Source organism: Musca autumnalis, unplaced genomic scaffold (genome assembly GCF_047663935.1).
Source record: "Musca autumnalis isolate F117 unplaced genomic scaffold, ASM4766393v1 scaffold_5, whole genome shotgun sequence".
In the NCBI taxonomy this organism is placed as follows: Eukaryota; Metazoa; Arthropoda; class Insecta; order Diptera; family Muscidae; genus Musca; species Musca autumnalis.
The window spans coordinates 5,348,416-5,361,050 of NW_027412088.1; the positions used below are offsets into that span (position 1 = coordinate 5,348,416).

At 36.4% G+C, this 12,635-nt stretch overlaps 1 protein-coding gene across 5 annotated transcripts; it reads left to right on the plus strand.

Annotated features, from left to right (window-relative positions):
* Positions 1-1,473: 1,473 nt before the first annotated feature.
* Ube4B (Ubiquitination factor E4B) lies at positions 1,474-7,077 on the plus strand. Of its 5 annotated transcripts, none has more exons than XM_073991269.1 (11): positions 1,474-1,684; positions 1,959-2,137; positions 2,247-2,367; positions 2,452-3,282; positions 3,358-4,064; positions 4,154-5,131; positions 5,198-5,310; positions 5,381-5,558; positions 5,626-5,772; positions 5,829-6,171; positions 6,235-7,077. In XM_073991269.1, exons 2-11 carry the CDS (start codon positions 2,084-2,086, stop codon positions 6,531-6,533), a joined length of 3,771 nt encoding a protein of 1,256 aa, XP_073847370.1. In that variant the 5' UTR covers positions 1,474-1,684; positions 1,959-2,083; the 3' UTR covers positions 6,534-7,077. The 5 variants fall into 5 exon arrangements, with proteins under 5 accessions (XP_073847370.1, XP_073847373.1, XP_073847371.1 ...); XM_073991272.1 differs by having other exon boundaries at positions 1,482-1,515; XM_073991270.1 differs by having other exon boundaries at positions 1,496-1,737.
* The last annotated feature ends 5,558 nt before the right edge of the window (positions 7,078-12,635 follow it).

Here is a 12,635-nt window from a genome sequence, read left to right on the forward strand (position 1 = left end):
TTTTGCATTGGTTCAAAGGAAGTCGTGAAAGATCCGATCTTTTCATTAGGATTTGAACCAATGCAAAGGAAGTCGTGAAAGATCCGATCTTTTCATCAGCATTTGTACCCATTCCATCGATCCAATAGAGATGATGTTTGCGTTTTTATTTACTGCAAAAATCTACTAATTTTTTTACTATATTTTCCGATAACATAAAAGAAAAATTGTTATCGTAGTAAAAATAAGTAGATTCTTGCAGTTTCTGGAACAGACCAAAGTTGTTAGAACTGTCTTCGTGATGTTGTCTTACATTTCCTGAATATCAAACAACTAAAACTTCTAAACAATTGGTATTATATGAAGTCCCAACCATCGAGCTAAAAATAGAATCGGACTGCACACATTGCTATTTTAAAAGTTCCCTTGTCTGTTCTAAATCTGACAAAGAATGAAATCAATCAAATCTCGCTTCTTGGAATTTGAAAAAAAGTCCGAAACGAAAAGGAACAAGAATCTGAAAATAAAGAAGAAACTACTTTTGGAAAGAAACAATTAAAAATAAATTAATTAAGCATAAATGGTATTTTCCATAAAAAGTCTCTCCTCCCCGTTCGTTACATTTTGTTCTTAGAGATCCCTAAAGCAAGCCGGGTTGTAGATCCCTACATATTTCCGTCACTAAACAAAAGAGAATAAATTACCAATTGTTATAAAATAACAAAATTATAAAATAAAAGTATTTTACGAAATAAAAATACTTAAAGGAGTGCATTTGGAGTCCATGTTGAAATCTGAACTGGTGATGGGAAGATAATTAAAAAACCTTTTGTAAGATGAAAGAATATCAGTTGCGGAGAACGGAGGAAGTAATCTTTTGCGTTGCAGCAGTGGTGATTACATTGCAATTTTGGATGTAAACTTTTGAAAAACTAAACTGATAAATTAATTGAAGCTATTTCTTGAATTCGTTTGAATTAATAAAGAGTTTTGTTTTTCATGAAAACCATATTTCAATACAGCATTTCCATTTTCCAAACAAGACATGAAAATTTCATGCCAAGGGGTTGGTGAAAATGACATGTCAAAGCATGGGTGAAAATGACGTGTCAAAGCAAAATGAAATGACATGTCAACGCATTGGTTAAAATGACATGCTTAGGATCCAGAAAAGAACGTCATCCTTTGGGGTCCACGCTCTTATAAAATTCATCGATGAAGATGCTAAAAGATGACATGCTAGATCACTTGCACCCATGATTGAATGTCATCTTTGGCATCGAACATTTTGCTGGATTGTGAATTCCATAGAATATCTTTCAAATAACTTATTATTATGTATGTAAATTCCCAAAACACCTGTTTTAAATGCAAGCGTAAAATACGTTTTACTTGCATGTGTAATCAGGGGGGTAAACCATGTAGGCAATCCACGATACCAAATCACTAACTTAGTTATAGTTTTGGTAATCACAAAGATGGTAATTGTCGGTTACTTGAATGCAAAAAAAATATTGTTTGTCATTGTGTAGTTGTGTATGTGTGGGATATTTTTTGTTTTGATTCAGAAGCGATTTAGCTAGCTTCGAAAAATTAACATTAACGGGAAAATAAAATTGAATTTCGAACATTTATCTATCATTAGCGGGAAAATAAACCCAAAAGTTCGAATTAGCTCGGTCGTTGTGTTTGTTGTGGAAACAAAGTAAATTTTTTCAACGAAAAGTGTACAAGAATTTTCCAATCAGAACAAAGAAAGTGTAGCATAGAGCAAGCGAATATCACGAAGCGTAGCACGGAAAATTAAAGCTAAATCATCGAAAAGCAAACAAGATTTAATTGGTTTTAGCTGTCATTTCGGAATTCGTATAGGAAGAAGTTGGCTAGAAGAAGAAGAATTAGCAAATGTAGCAGCACATCACAACAGTGAATTATATTATCTGTGCATTTTCTTTGTTTATTTTTTCATTTCACATCAGTATCAGGAATTTCTCGGATTATCTGGAACAGAAAATTAACGATTTGTCATTGTTTATCCGGAAAATAAGAAGAAAAAACATCAGACTACATCATAAGTATATATTAATTGAAATAAAAAGTCAAAATGTCGGAACAACAAGAACAGAACAAGAAATTAGGAGAATTAACAGCCGAAGAGGTGAATATCCCCATTGCATTTTAGAAGAAAAAATGAAAAAAAACAAAAATTATATAAAATATGTATTTTCTTTGTATCATCATATCTGTCTCCTTCCTTTGTGCGATAGATGCGAGCAAGAAGACTACGCACTTTGGCCAAATCAACAAATAATGCCACATCTGCTGGTACTGCGGATAGTGGTGTCGTTACTCTGCCCTCCCTTCCCTCATCCAACAACAAAACTGAAGGTATTTTTGATATTTGCTGTGTTGAACCCTGTAATAAATGTATAGTAATCATGTGTTTGCTTGTTTTTTTTTCGTTGTATGTAGTATGCGGTAGTGGTCAACGTTCAGCCACCAATGTTTCCAATTCTTCCCGCTTGGTGAAAGCTGTAAATCAATCTGGTTCACCTACAACAACAATTGTCAATCCAGACAGTATTGCATTGCCCCTAGATCAAGAAGAACAAAAAATGGATGTTGATGTGGAAATGAAATCTGTCAATACAACTCCAATAAAATCACAAACTACATTACTCTCTCCTGCGGCCGGAAAAACAGAGGTCTCCACTACCATGGAAGAGATTTCAGCTGCGAATAAAGTGAAGTGTCAATTGGCTTTGAAAGACCCGGATTCGGCGGGTATTGAGAACATGGAAACTGTAGAACATATGTCGCCAGCCGGCACCCCTCAAAAAGATCAGACTAACAACAACCCGTTAGATGGTATTCAGAAAAATACAAAATCTGCAGATGAGCGTTTGGAAATCATGCTCTCCAAGATATTAAATGCAACTTGGAATGAATATTGTACAGGATCAATGATTTGTCCACAAACGGCCAATTTCCTTGAGAAGCACCCTGGAATACGATTCAATTTTGAATGGTTAATATGCAATGTGTTGATGGAAAGTGTTCTTAGATTATTCAACGACGAAGAATTTATTGATGAAGGCGCCAATGGCGGTGGTGATTCTAATAACGATGAAGAGATGAAAAGTGATGGCGGTGCAAAAGGCGGGTTGGACACAACATTAAAAAAAGACAGCACCCCGACTTATTCTACACCGAAAAAAATAAAAAGTGATGATTCGGAAGTTCAGGAAATTTTGGCCAATGTAATCGACGATCAGCCTTCAACATCAAGAGGGCTACAAAGTGGTAAGCGTACTTATTACTACACATAATGTTTCATTTTTTTCGGCCAATATCAATAATGCGTTCTTTTATTTTCAGGTATAAATAGTTCCGAATTCATTGGCACATGCCCAACACCATCATCCAATATCTTTGCACCAATGACATTGGTCAAACATAAAGTTTTGTTACATTTGATACAATGCCACAAAAATCATCGTCATATCAATGATAGATTTGTTACCAATCTGGCACAAGAACAGCCTGGTGATGCAGAACGGATACAAAGTCTGTTGAGAACGGTCCACAAGCAAATATTTCGCATGACTATCTTAGTGCTTACCGATCGCATTCACGATAATCCTAACTATGCACTGGATCAATCAACTCTGCTGGAGCTGTACTATCAGTTACGTGTACCAGAGGAGTTCCTATTTGATCTTGTAGCCGAGTCCTATGAACGAAAAGAGGACTTTGAATTTATCTTTAGTCAGATGCTAAGAGATCTGTTCATGGGCATGCAACGGAATATATGTTCACCAACTATCATTACCCATCACATGGACCTCTTGTCTAAGTTAATGTCAGTTAAAATTGGCACGGTCAGACCATTGTGCGATCTACTGGCTAGTCAGACGAACTTTTTGCCTCCTCTGTGTACCCAAATACCGGGTAGAGAAATAGTCAAGTGTAGTTATTTGGGTCCATTCTTATCGGTGTCATTTTTTGCTGAAGAAAATGTACGTTTCGCCGAAGCCCATGGCAATGTTGACACATTGACCCTTAATTCGGGCAAATTCCAGTGGGTAAGTATTCACAAAATACAAGCACACACGAACACTTTTCTTATAATAAAATTGAATTTTCTTATTCCGATTTCACACACACACAACAGCAATTGTTTACAATGCGTCAACTCATGTATTCAGTTTTCCATTCCCTACTTGTCAATGTCAATACTCGGCCAAAGACTTTGGAGTATATATCGCAAATACTGCGCCACAATGAAAGACGTGTCCAATTTGCCAGCGATGAAAAATTATTGGCACGCGACGGCTTTGCCATTAACCTCATGTGTGTTTTACAGCAACTTTCAGTTAAAATCAAATTAGATCGTATCGATCCGCAGTATCCATTTTATAAGAATTCATTAATATATATCGAACAAGATACAAAATTACGCTTCACCGAAGAAGAGTATAAACAGTTCCTGGATCAAAAATTTACTGCCACCAATACGGAAACGCCGCAACCCAATTTCCAAACTCAGTGTTGGTTTTTAACACTACAAGCGCATCACTTGGGCTTTATGCCAGCCATACAGAGATATCGACAAAAGTGTAGGGCCATAAAAGAACTGCAAAAGTTAATCGATGAAATAGACCGCACCACATCCCATTGGGAATCTACTCCCTTTGCTTCGCGTAACAAACAATTTAGGGATCGTTGGCAAAAACAGTTGAAGAAACTGCTGCGATCGAAAATGTGCAGTGAGGTATGCCTGCTGGATCCAAAGCTATTGAATTCATGCCTGTTCTTCTACTCCACTGTGTGCGAGTATCTCTTATACCAAATGGAGGGTCGTGCTATCGAAGGACCATTCATGTCACAAATACCTCCACAACAACTGAAACCGACTGATGCATTCTCTGCACTGCCCGAATGGTATATCGACGACATAGCCGAATTCATTTTGTTCGCTATGCAACATGCTCAAAATGATATACGCAATGCTATAGATCATTCGATCATAACCTGGCTGCTGACCAGTGTTTGTGCACCTCACATGATTAAAAATCCCTATGTCACTGCCAAATTGGTCGAAGTTTTGTTTGTCTTCTCTTTGGGCCCAACAAATATTTTGAATATATCGGTAAGAGTATAAACCGACATTTTAAAACTCCAACACTTGCACTAACAATAGTCCTTTTCAAAACAGATATGGAATCATGAGTTGGCCCAAACTGTTTTATGCAGTTCCCTGATGAAATTTTATGTAGATATTGAGACGACCGGCCAAAGTACAGAGTTCTATGACAAATTTACAATAAGGTACTTCAGAATGTCCTCCACACAAAAGCCTACTGGGGGTTTTAAATTTATTTTATGAATGTATTTTTAGATATCACATAAGCCATCTGTTTAAATCGATGTGGGAAAGTCCTGTCCACCGTCAAGTCATGATCAACGAATCGAACAATGGCAAACAATTTGTTAAATTTATCAATATGCTTATGAATGATACCACATTCCTGTTGGATGAATGCCTAGAAAATCTTAAACGTATACATCAGACACAGGTGACGAAGGGGGTTCTTTTCCAGAACTTTCCATACAGTAATTTATTTTTGGTTGTTCCATTTACAGATTATGATGGCAAACGATTCCGCATGGTCTAGTTTGGGCTCAGAACAGCAACAAGCTCGTCTTTCACAATTGGCAACAGATGAACGACAATGTCGTTCCTATTTGACACTAGCCAGGGAAACAGTTGAAATGTTCCACTATTTAACCGTAAGCGGTATTCTCTCTCTTATACAGAATGATATAATTATGCCTTTCTCTTCTAGGATGACATCAAAGAACCATTTATGCGCGACGAATTGGTTGATCGCCTCAGTTCAATGCTAAATTTCAATTTACACCAACTTTGCGGCCCTAAATGTAACGATTTGAAAGTACGCAATCCGACTAAGTATGGCTGGGAACCTAGACGACTGTTGGGTCAAATTTTCGATATATATTTGCATCTCGACTGTGATAGATTTGCACAAGCTTTGGCAGCTGATGAAAGGTCCTTCCAGAAACATTTATTTGATGATGCTGCCAATCGCATTGAACGTTTGAGTATACGTTCCGCCATCGAAGTCGAGAAGTTCAGAGCATTGATATCTAAAGCGCATGATATATATGGTATGTAACTGGATTGTACGATTTTTAAGAGTCACCTTTCCGTTAACTCTATTTTCCCCTTAGTTGCCAATCAACAGTCTGAAGATGAGTGCGCTGATGCTCCGGACGAGTTTAAAGACCCTCTTATGGACACCCTCATGTCAGATCCCGTCGTACTCCCTTCTGGCACAATTATGGACCGTGCAATTATAACGCGTCACTTGCTGAACAGCAACACAGATCCCTTTAATCGCCAACCATTGACAGAAGATATGCTTGTTCCCAACATTGAGCTGAAAGAACGCATTGATGCCTGGCGCAAAGAACAACGTTACAAAAGGCAACAGCAGAGTAATTTAGATCTGAACGACAAAAGCTCTTAAGTGTTGGATTGTCGTTTTGCTATCTACCCTTACTCGCCGTCACCAAGGAAATGTGTATCCATACGTCCTTGTTGGCCGAATTCAAATAATAATTTTTATACATAAAACACTTAGCTTATAATTGAAAATAGTTGTACTACTTAAACATAAAATATTAATTAATTATAGTAGTCATTCGTATGACGTTATCTCATCTTAAGTTTTCCTGTCATTGTCTATATTTATTCATCAGGATTATAACAATGATGATAATGATGGTTGAAGAGAGAAAAAAAGCGTAGTGTGTATGTGTGTTTGTATGTTGGGGGCAGTGTTGAACAATATTCGTATGTAAACCCGTTGCAAACCTTTGCAGCTCGATTGTTTTTGATCTGTCATAGAATTCTCCCACTCCAACTATTTATCTTTTTTCTCTTTCCCGCCCAGTTATATTTATTATTCACATTCTATATGAATTCAAGAATATAAAACTGCAATGCTAGCAATACTCCATGAATGAAATAAAAAATAAATATGATTGATAAAAGATATCTGTTATAACAAACGTTCTGTTCCGTGTTTATATTTATCGAATAGCAAAGCGGGCTAGAAAACGAAAAACAAAATTTGGAAAGGCCATTTCTATTTGATCCAGAAACCTAATATCGGGTGTATTTTTAGAGGTATAGTAACTTCGAATTGAAATAAAACACAAGAAAATCGTTTTAATGTCCATCATTTTGGCTTTATTGGAAGGATAATTTTATGCCATTAATGTTTAAATATGATTTCGGGCATGTGGCCGCCGCGGCTGGCTCGAATAAAGCCAATTCTAGAGGTCCAATTTTCAACCACTTTTTCGAGCATATGGGGCCGTATGTCGGCAATAACGCCACGAATGTTGGCTTCCAATTCCCCTAACGTTTCTGGTTTGTTGGCGTAGACGAGCGACTTCATTTATCCCCAAAGAAAATAATCCAATGGTGTCAAATCACACGATCTTGGTGGCCAATTGACAGGTCCATTCCGCGAAATTATGCGCTCATCGAATGTTTCCTTCAATAAATCAATTGTGACGTGGAACCACAACTCATCCACATTCATGCCATCCAATTGGGGAACAAAATAGTCGGTTATCATGGCTCTATACCGGTCTCCATTAACGGTAACTGCCTCTCCAGCATTATTTCGGAAGAAGTATGGCCCAATGACTCCACCAGCCCATAGAGCACACCAAACAGTCAGTTTTTGTGGATGTAATGGTGTCTCAAGGGTCTTATGTGGATTCTCTTCACTCCAAATGCGGCAATTTTGTTTGTTGACGTAGCCATTCAACCAAAAATGAGCCTCATCACTGAACAAAATTTTGCGATGAAAATCAGCATCGAGATCAATCTCATTTTCGGCCCATACACCAAAATCACGACGCATTGCATGGTCTCGCGGCTTTAATTCTTGCACAAGCTAGATCTTGTAAGGTCGCAAGCCAAGATCTTTGCGCAAAATCTTCCATAAAGTTGATGGACAAAGCTCCAATTGCTGTGCACGGTGGCGAATCGATTCATTCGGATCCTCTTCAACACTTTGCTCTACAGCGGCAATTGTTCTTCGGGCGCACTGTTCGACGTCTCTGCGGATGCGTATTATCATATAGAGTAAACGTAGTGCGAAAACGATCCATGGTTAACCGAATTAATTGCTCCGATGGACGATTATGTCGACCCATGGTTTAATAAGAAAGGTTAGCCAAAGCTTTATGTCAATTTAAATTTTTTCATTCGAGTATGCCTAAAACATCAAAACAATATAAACAAACTGTGTATGTGTGTGTGGTGTTTGAATAATATGCCAAACAATTTAAAAAACAATCGAATTCAATGATTTTTAAAATTGTTTTTAGACCATTTGTATGGAAGAAATTGGTGAGATTTGCATTGAAACAATCAGTTTATCATATTCACAACTCGATTATGTGGAGAAAACTTAACTCTTCATTCATTTTTCGCGTTTTTTATAAAATGCTCAACAAATGGATTGTAAACAAACCCACTTGTTGCTTTCATTTTGAAGTTTTAGGAATTCAAGATAACAAGGGTTCTATAGATTTTTTTCATTTAAATCTACCTCTTTACTTATACCATGTGTCGACCATAAAATGGACGGAGCTTGCGGTAAACTTCGCAAACTGAACCATTATTTTCGAAATAAATTTCCACGATTTGCAAGCGTTGTTCTTTTGTCAACCTGTTCATGATGAAATGGCAAACCAAACTGAACATAAACGACATTAGAGTTGCCAGATTTGACCACAAAATGCCAGTTTTATCTCTATTCGAAAAACAAACCTGTAAAAAACACCCGTTATATGAACTTTTATGGTTATCGGTTAACGTTAACCCGTGCCACCTGTAGTGCGATTCTGTAACCTTTTTAATAACGAACCGACATCGGTAGTTAACAAAAATATCCGGTTGAGTTAACGAATGTGCTACAGTAGTTTTGACTTAGCTGCAAAAACAAGTTTTGCACACACTTTGTGGCAGCAAAACGCACTTATCTTTAGTATTTTTAGCTGCCAAAAAGTGGCAGATATCCGATTCACCCACCAAAGAAAATGCCAAAGAATTGACTCTTAAATGTGATAATCAGCTTTACCTTTCCCAAGATCCGAGAACTTTTTTGGAAAGGAATGTTGAAATACACTGAAACACATCATCAAAAAAGTCTTTAGTTTGCATCAATTCATAAAAAAGTTAATTTACAGTTATTAACATTTGCTTCCACATCTTTCAATCAATTTCTGTTTGAAAGAAAGGATTGTTAACTTTTCTTTGTGTTTTTGCAACAACCTGCAGAAGTAAACTAAAGGAAACATAATTCTCACCATATGTGTTCAAAATCGTTTTATTGTAATGTGTAATGAGGAATTTACTTAAGGAATTCAGGTGAGCTAATTTCGTAGAAAGAGCTCCGACTCATAGTCCATATTTACATTAGGCAATTTTCCTTGCGGCAATTGTCAGTTTGCTGGAGAGAGAGGTGAGGCATATGGTAACCCTTTGCCTCTCATCACCCACAAACTGAGAATTGCCGCAAGGAAAATTGCCTAATGTAAATATGGACATAATATCATCGATTGTGTAAAAATTATCGCGAGTAACGAAAACAGTTTTCTTCTGTTTCGTAAAAAAATCTATGTTTGTGTTTGGATGGTCATACGACCATATAGTTACGATGATGTAGTTTTAGCTGGTAAATACAAAATTCTTAATGAAATTGGGTTATTCTTTACAAATATTATTGGTAGTTAAATACACAATTACGTTATCCACGATTTTATTCATCCGTTTACGAAAGATCATTTATTGTTCGCTCTGCGCGTTTGTGGAACGAACTTCCCACTGAGCTACGTCAATTTTCTTTTTCCCGAAGAGTATTTCGTAACAAGTTTGAAAGCTTTGCTCTCAGACCAGCTGAACCATAGTAGGTTCGACATGACACATATATCGACACCTCCAAATAATAGTATAAAAAAAACAAACATTGTTCTACAACATCCCATACGGGACAAGGGAGACTTCTCTCATATCAATGAGTGCACCCCGATTCATATTTAGCTCAATGATACGGGACCTACTGTTTATCGCCGAGTCCGAACGGCGTGTCATAAGACATCACTTGTGGAGAAGTTTTTCAAGGCTGAAATACTCAGGAAATGTCGCCAACATTACTGAGGGGTATTTTGCCACCGTTGAAAAATGTTTGATGTTGCCTGGCCGGGGAATCGAACCACCGACCTTCTGCGTGCAAGGCGGGCGTGCATACCATTGCACCACGATGGCACCCGAATAGTAGTATGCTAAGTCTAAAAAGTGAGTTTTGGAGGAGAAGCTCTCAAAGTTTGGAAATTTTTTTTGAGCTTCAGTACTATGCTAAGTCAATATTTGTTTATAACTTCTGTTGGGATTGACCGATCATTACCATGGTAGAACAAGAAAAGGTAGCAGCAATACCCAGCTGACTGAACTGGGTTGTAGTGTTACACTATGTTTACATTTACGAAATCCACTCGATTTCAACTGTCAATTCCATTGCTCAAACGTCAAATGAAATCCAATCGATTTCAGAAGAGTTTTCATTTGACGTACACACAAAGGAATTGACAGATGAAATCGAGTGCATTTCGTAAATGTAAACATAGTATTAGTGTCAAATTCCATACGACATTTTATGTATTTATTTCTATGTTCGATGTATATTAGGGATATATAGTTTTTAAGAACAAATTTATTCATCAGAAAACTATTTCCCATAAAGACGGCTTCATATCATTGACATGTAACCTCCTCCAGGTCCGAACGACATACCGCACACTAAAACACCGCTTATAGAGGCGGTACAATATTTGTTAATATGTGTGGTATTTTCTTAAACTTGAAAAGAATAAAGCCCTAATAAACATGTGCTTTTTTGTTTTCAAAAGCAAATGATTGAAACATCTTCTCTTTTTTCAATGAATTACCAGCGACCCGAAACATTTTTGCAAGTATTCTACTTTCTGCGAGAAATTATGCATTTAGTGGAATGATATGGAAACATTCAAATTGAAAATCTAACGAGCTTTCATTCATGTTTTTCAAAATATTCAATCAAATTCCAATAATTTATAGATATTTCCTTGTTTTGTTTACATGTACGTTGACACTAAGGTTTACAAACAAAAACAAATTTCAATGTGGTTGTTGTTGAGTTGTATTTATTGTAGTATTTACTTTACCTTATATTTGTTCTACCATGGATGATTGTTTACATTTTTTCTTAGATTTTTAAAATGATCGCCCCTTGAGAATAACAGAATACTCTTCCGGAAGAGCAACAGATGATTGTCACTGACATTTTTGATTTGGTTGTATATAATTTTCATATACACTTTCGACCAAGCCGAATTTAAGAAGGTGATCCAGTAGGCGAATTCGGGCCATAGTCTTCATTTGACGTCAAAATTTTTTGCGCGAAATATCCACAAGTGGTAGAAGAAAACGGTAAAAGTTTGAATTTAAATAAATATGCTGTACACGGATATTCTTTATAGAAGCGAAATATTTATCAATTTTTGATTACAAATATGTTTTGACAGCAAATGAAGACATCAGTTGGTATTATTGTATCACCTTCTTTCTTGCACCATGCTTTCGACAGAACTTTGATATAAATAAATATGTGTGTTCGTTTACTCAAAATTTGTACAAATTGTTACTGGATGTTGTTCGTTTACTCTGCAGTACAATGCGAAAGACCTTAGTCGGTTGCAAGAAGTTACTGGACTTGTACAAGTTTTTACAAAATATTGAGTAAACGAACACACCTAATGTCACGCATAATATTAGCTGTGTCTCATGGTACAATAATACAGGTAGCATTATCATGCCAGCTGATGGTAACATAATGTGTCAATTGCATTGAATTAATGTCAAATTTTGACATCTTATGTTACCAACAATTGCCGATGCGGCTACCTGTGTATTTGTACCAGGCTGTGTCTTTTTACGTGATAATACTAATGTTGCAGATTTTGACAGTTGAATAAAGGGAAAGTTGCAGAAAAAAATGTTTCAGCAACATTTAGTAAGTAAAAAGACACCCCTATTATGAGAGTTGACAAACACAACGCATGCTTAGGTTTTGCAGAGTTTAACTAGAAAGACAACCAGATGATTATGCCAAGTTTATACTTGCGCTCCAAAATCCACTGGATTTCACGAAATCCTGAAATACACCCCGGTGTTTACACTTATTTTTTTGTTGATTTCAAACATATCACAATGATCAAGGTGGATGCATATGCGCAGCTGATCGAACATGAATTTTCAAAACAAGTTGTTGTAAATTGAATTAAGCATCAAAAATATACGACAATATAGAACATTAAAACTTTATATTGAAAATTATCGTAAAATGACCTATATATCGTATTAATTGCGTATAGTACTAACAAATGAAAATATCAAAAAATGATTTTATCGTTGAGACTTCGTTATAATAAATTTTAGCTCTGTTCCAGAACTAAAAAGTTTTTACAATTTTTACCACTTTTACACATTTTCGTTCCCTTACACAAAATGT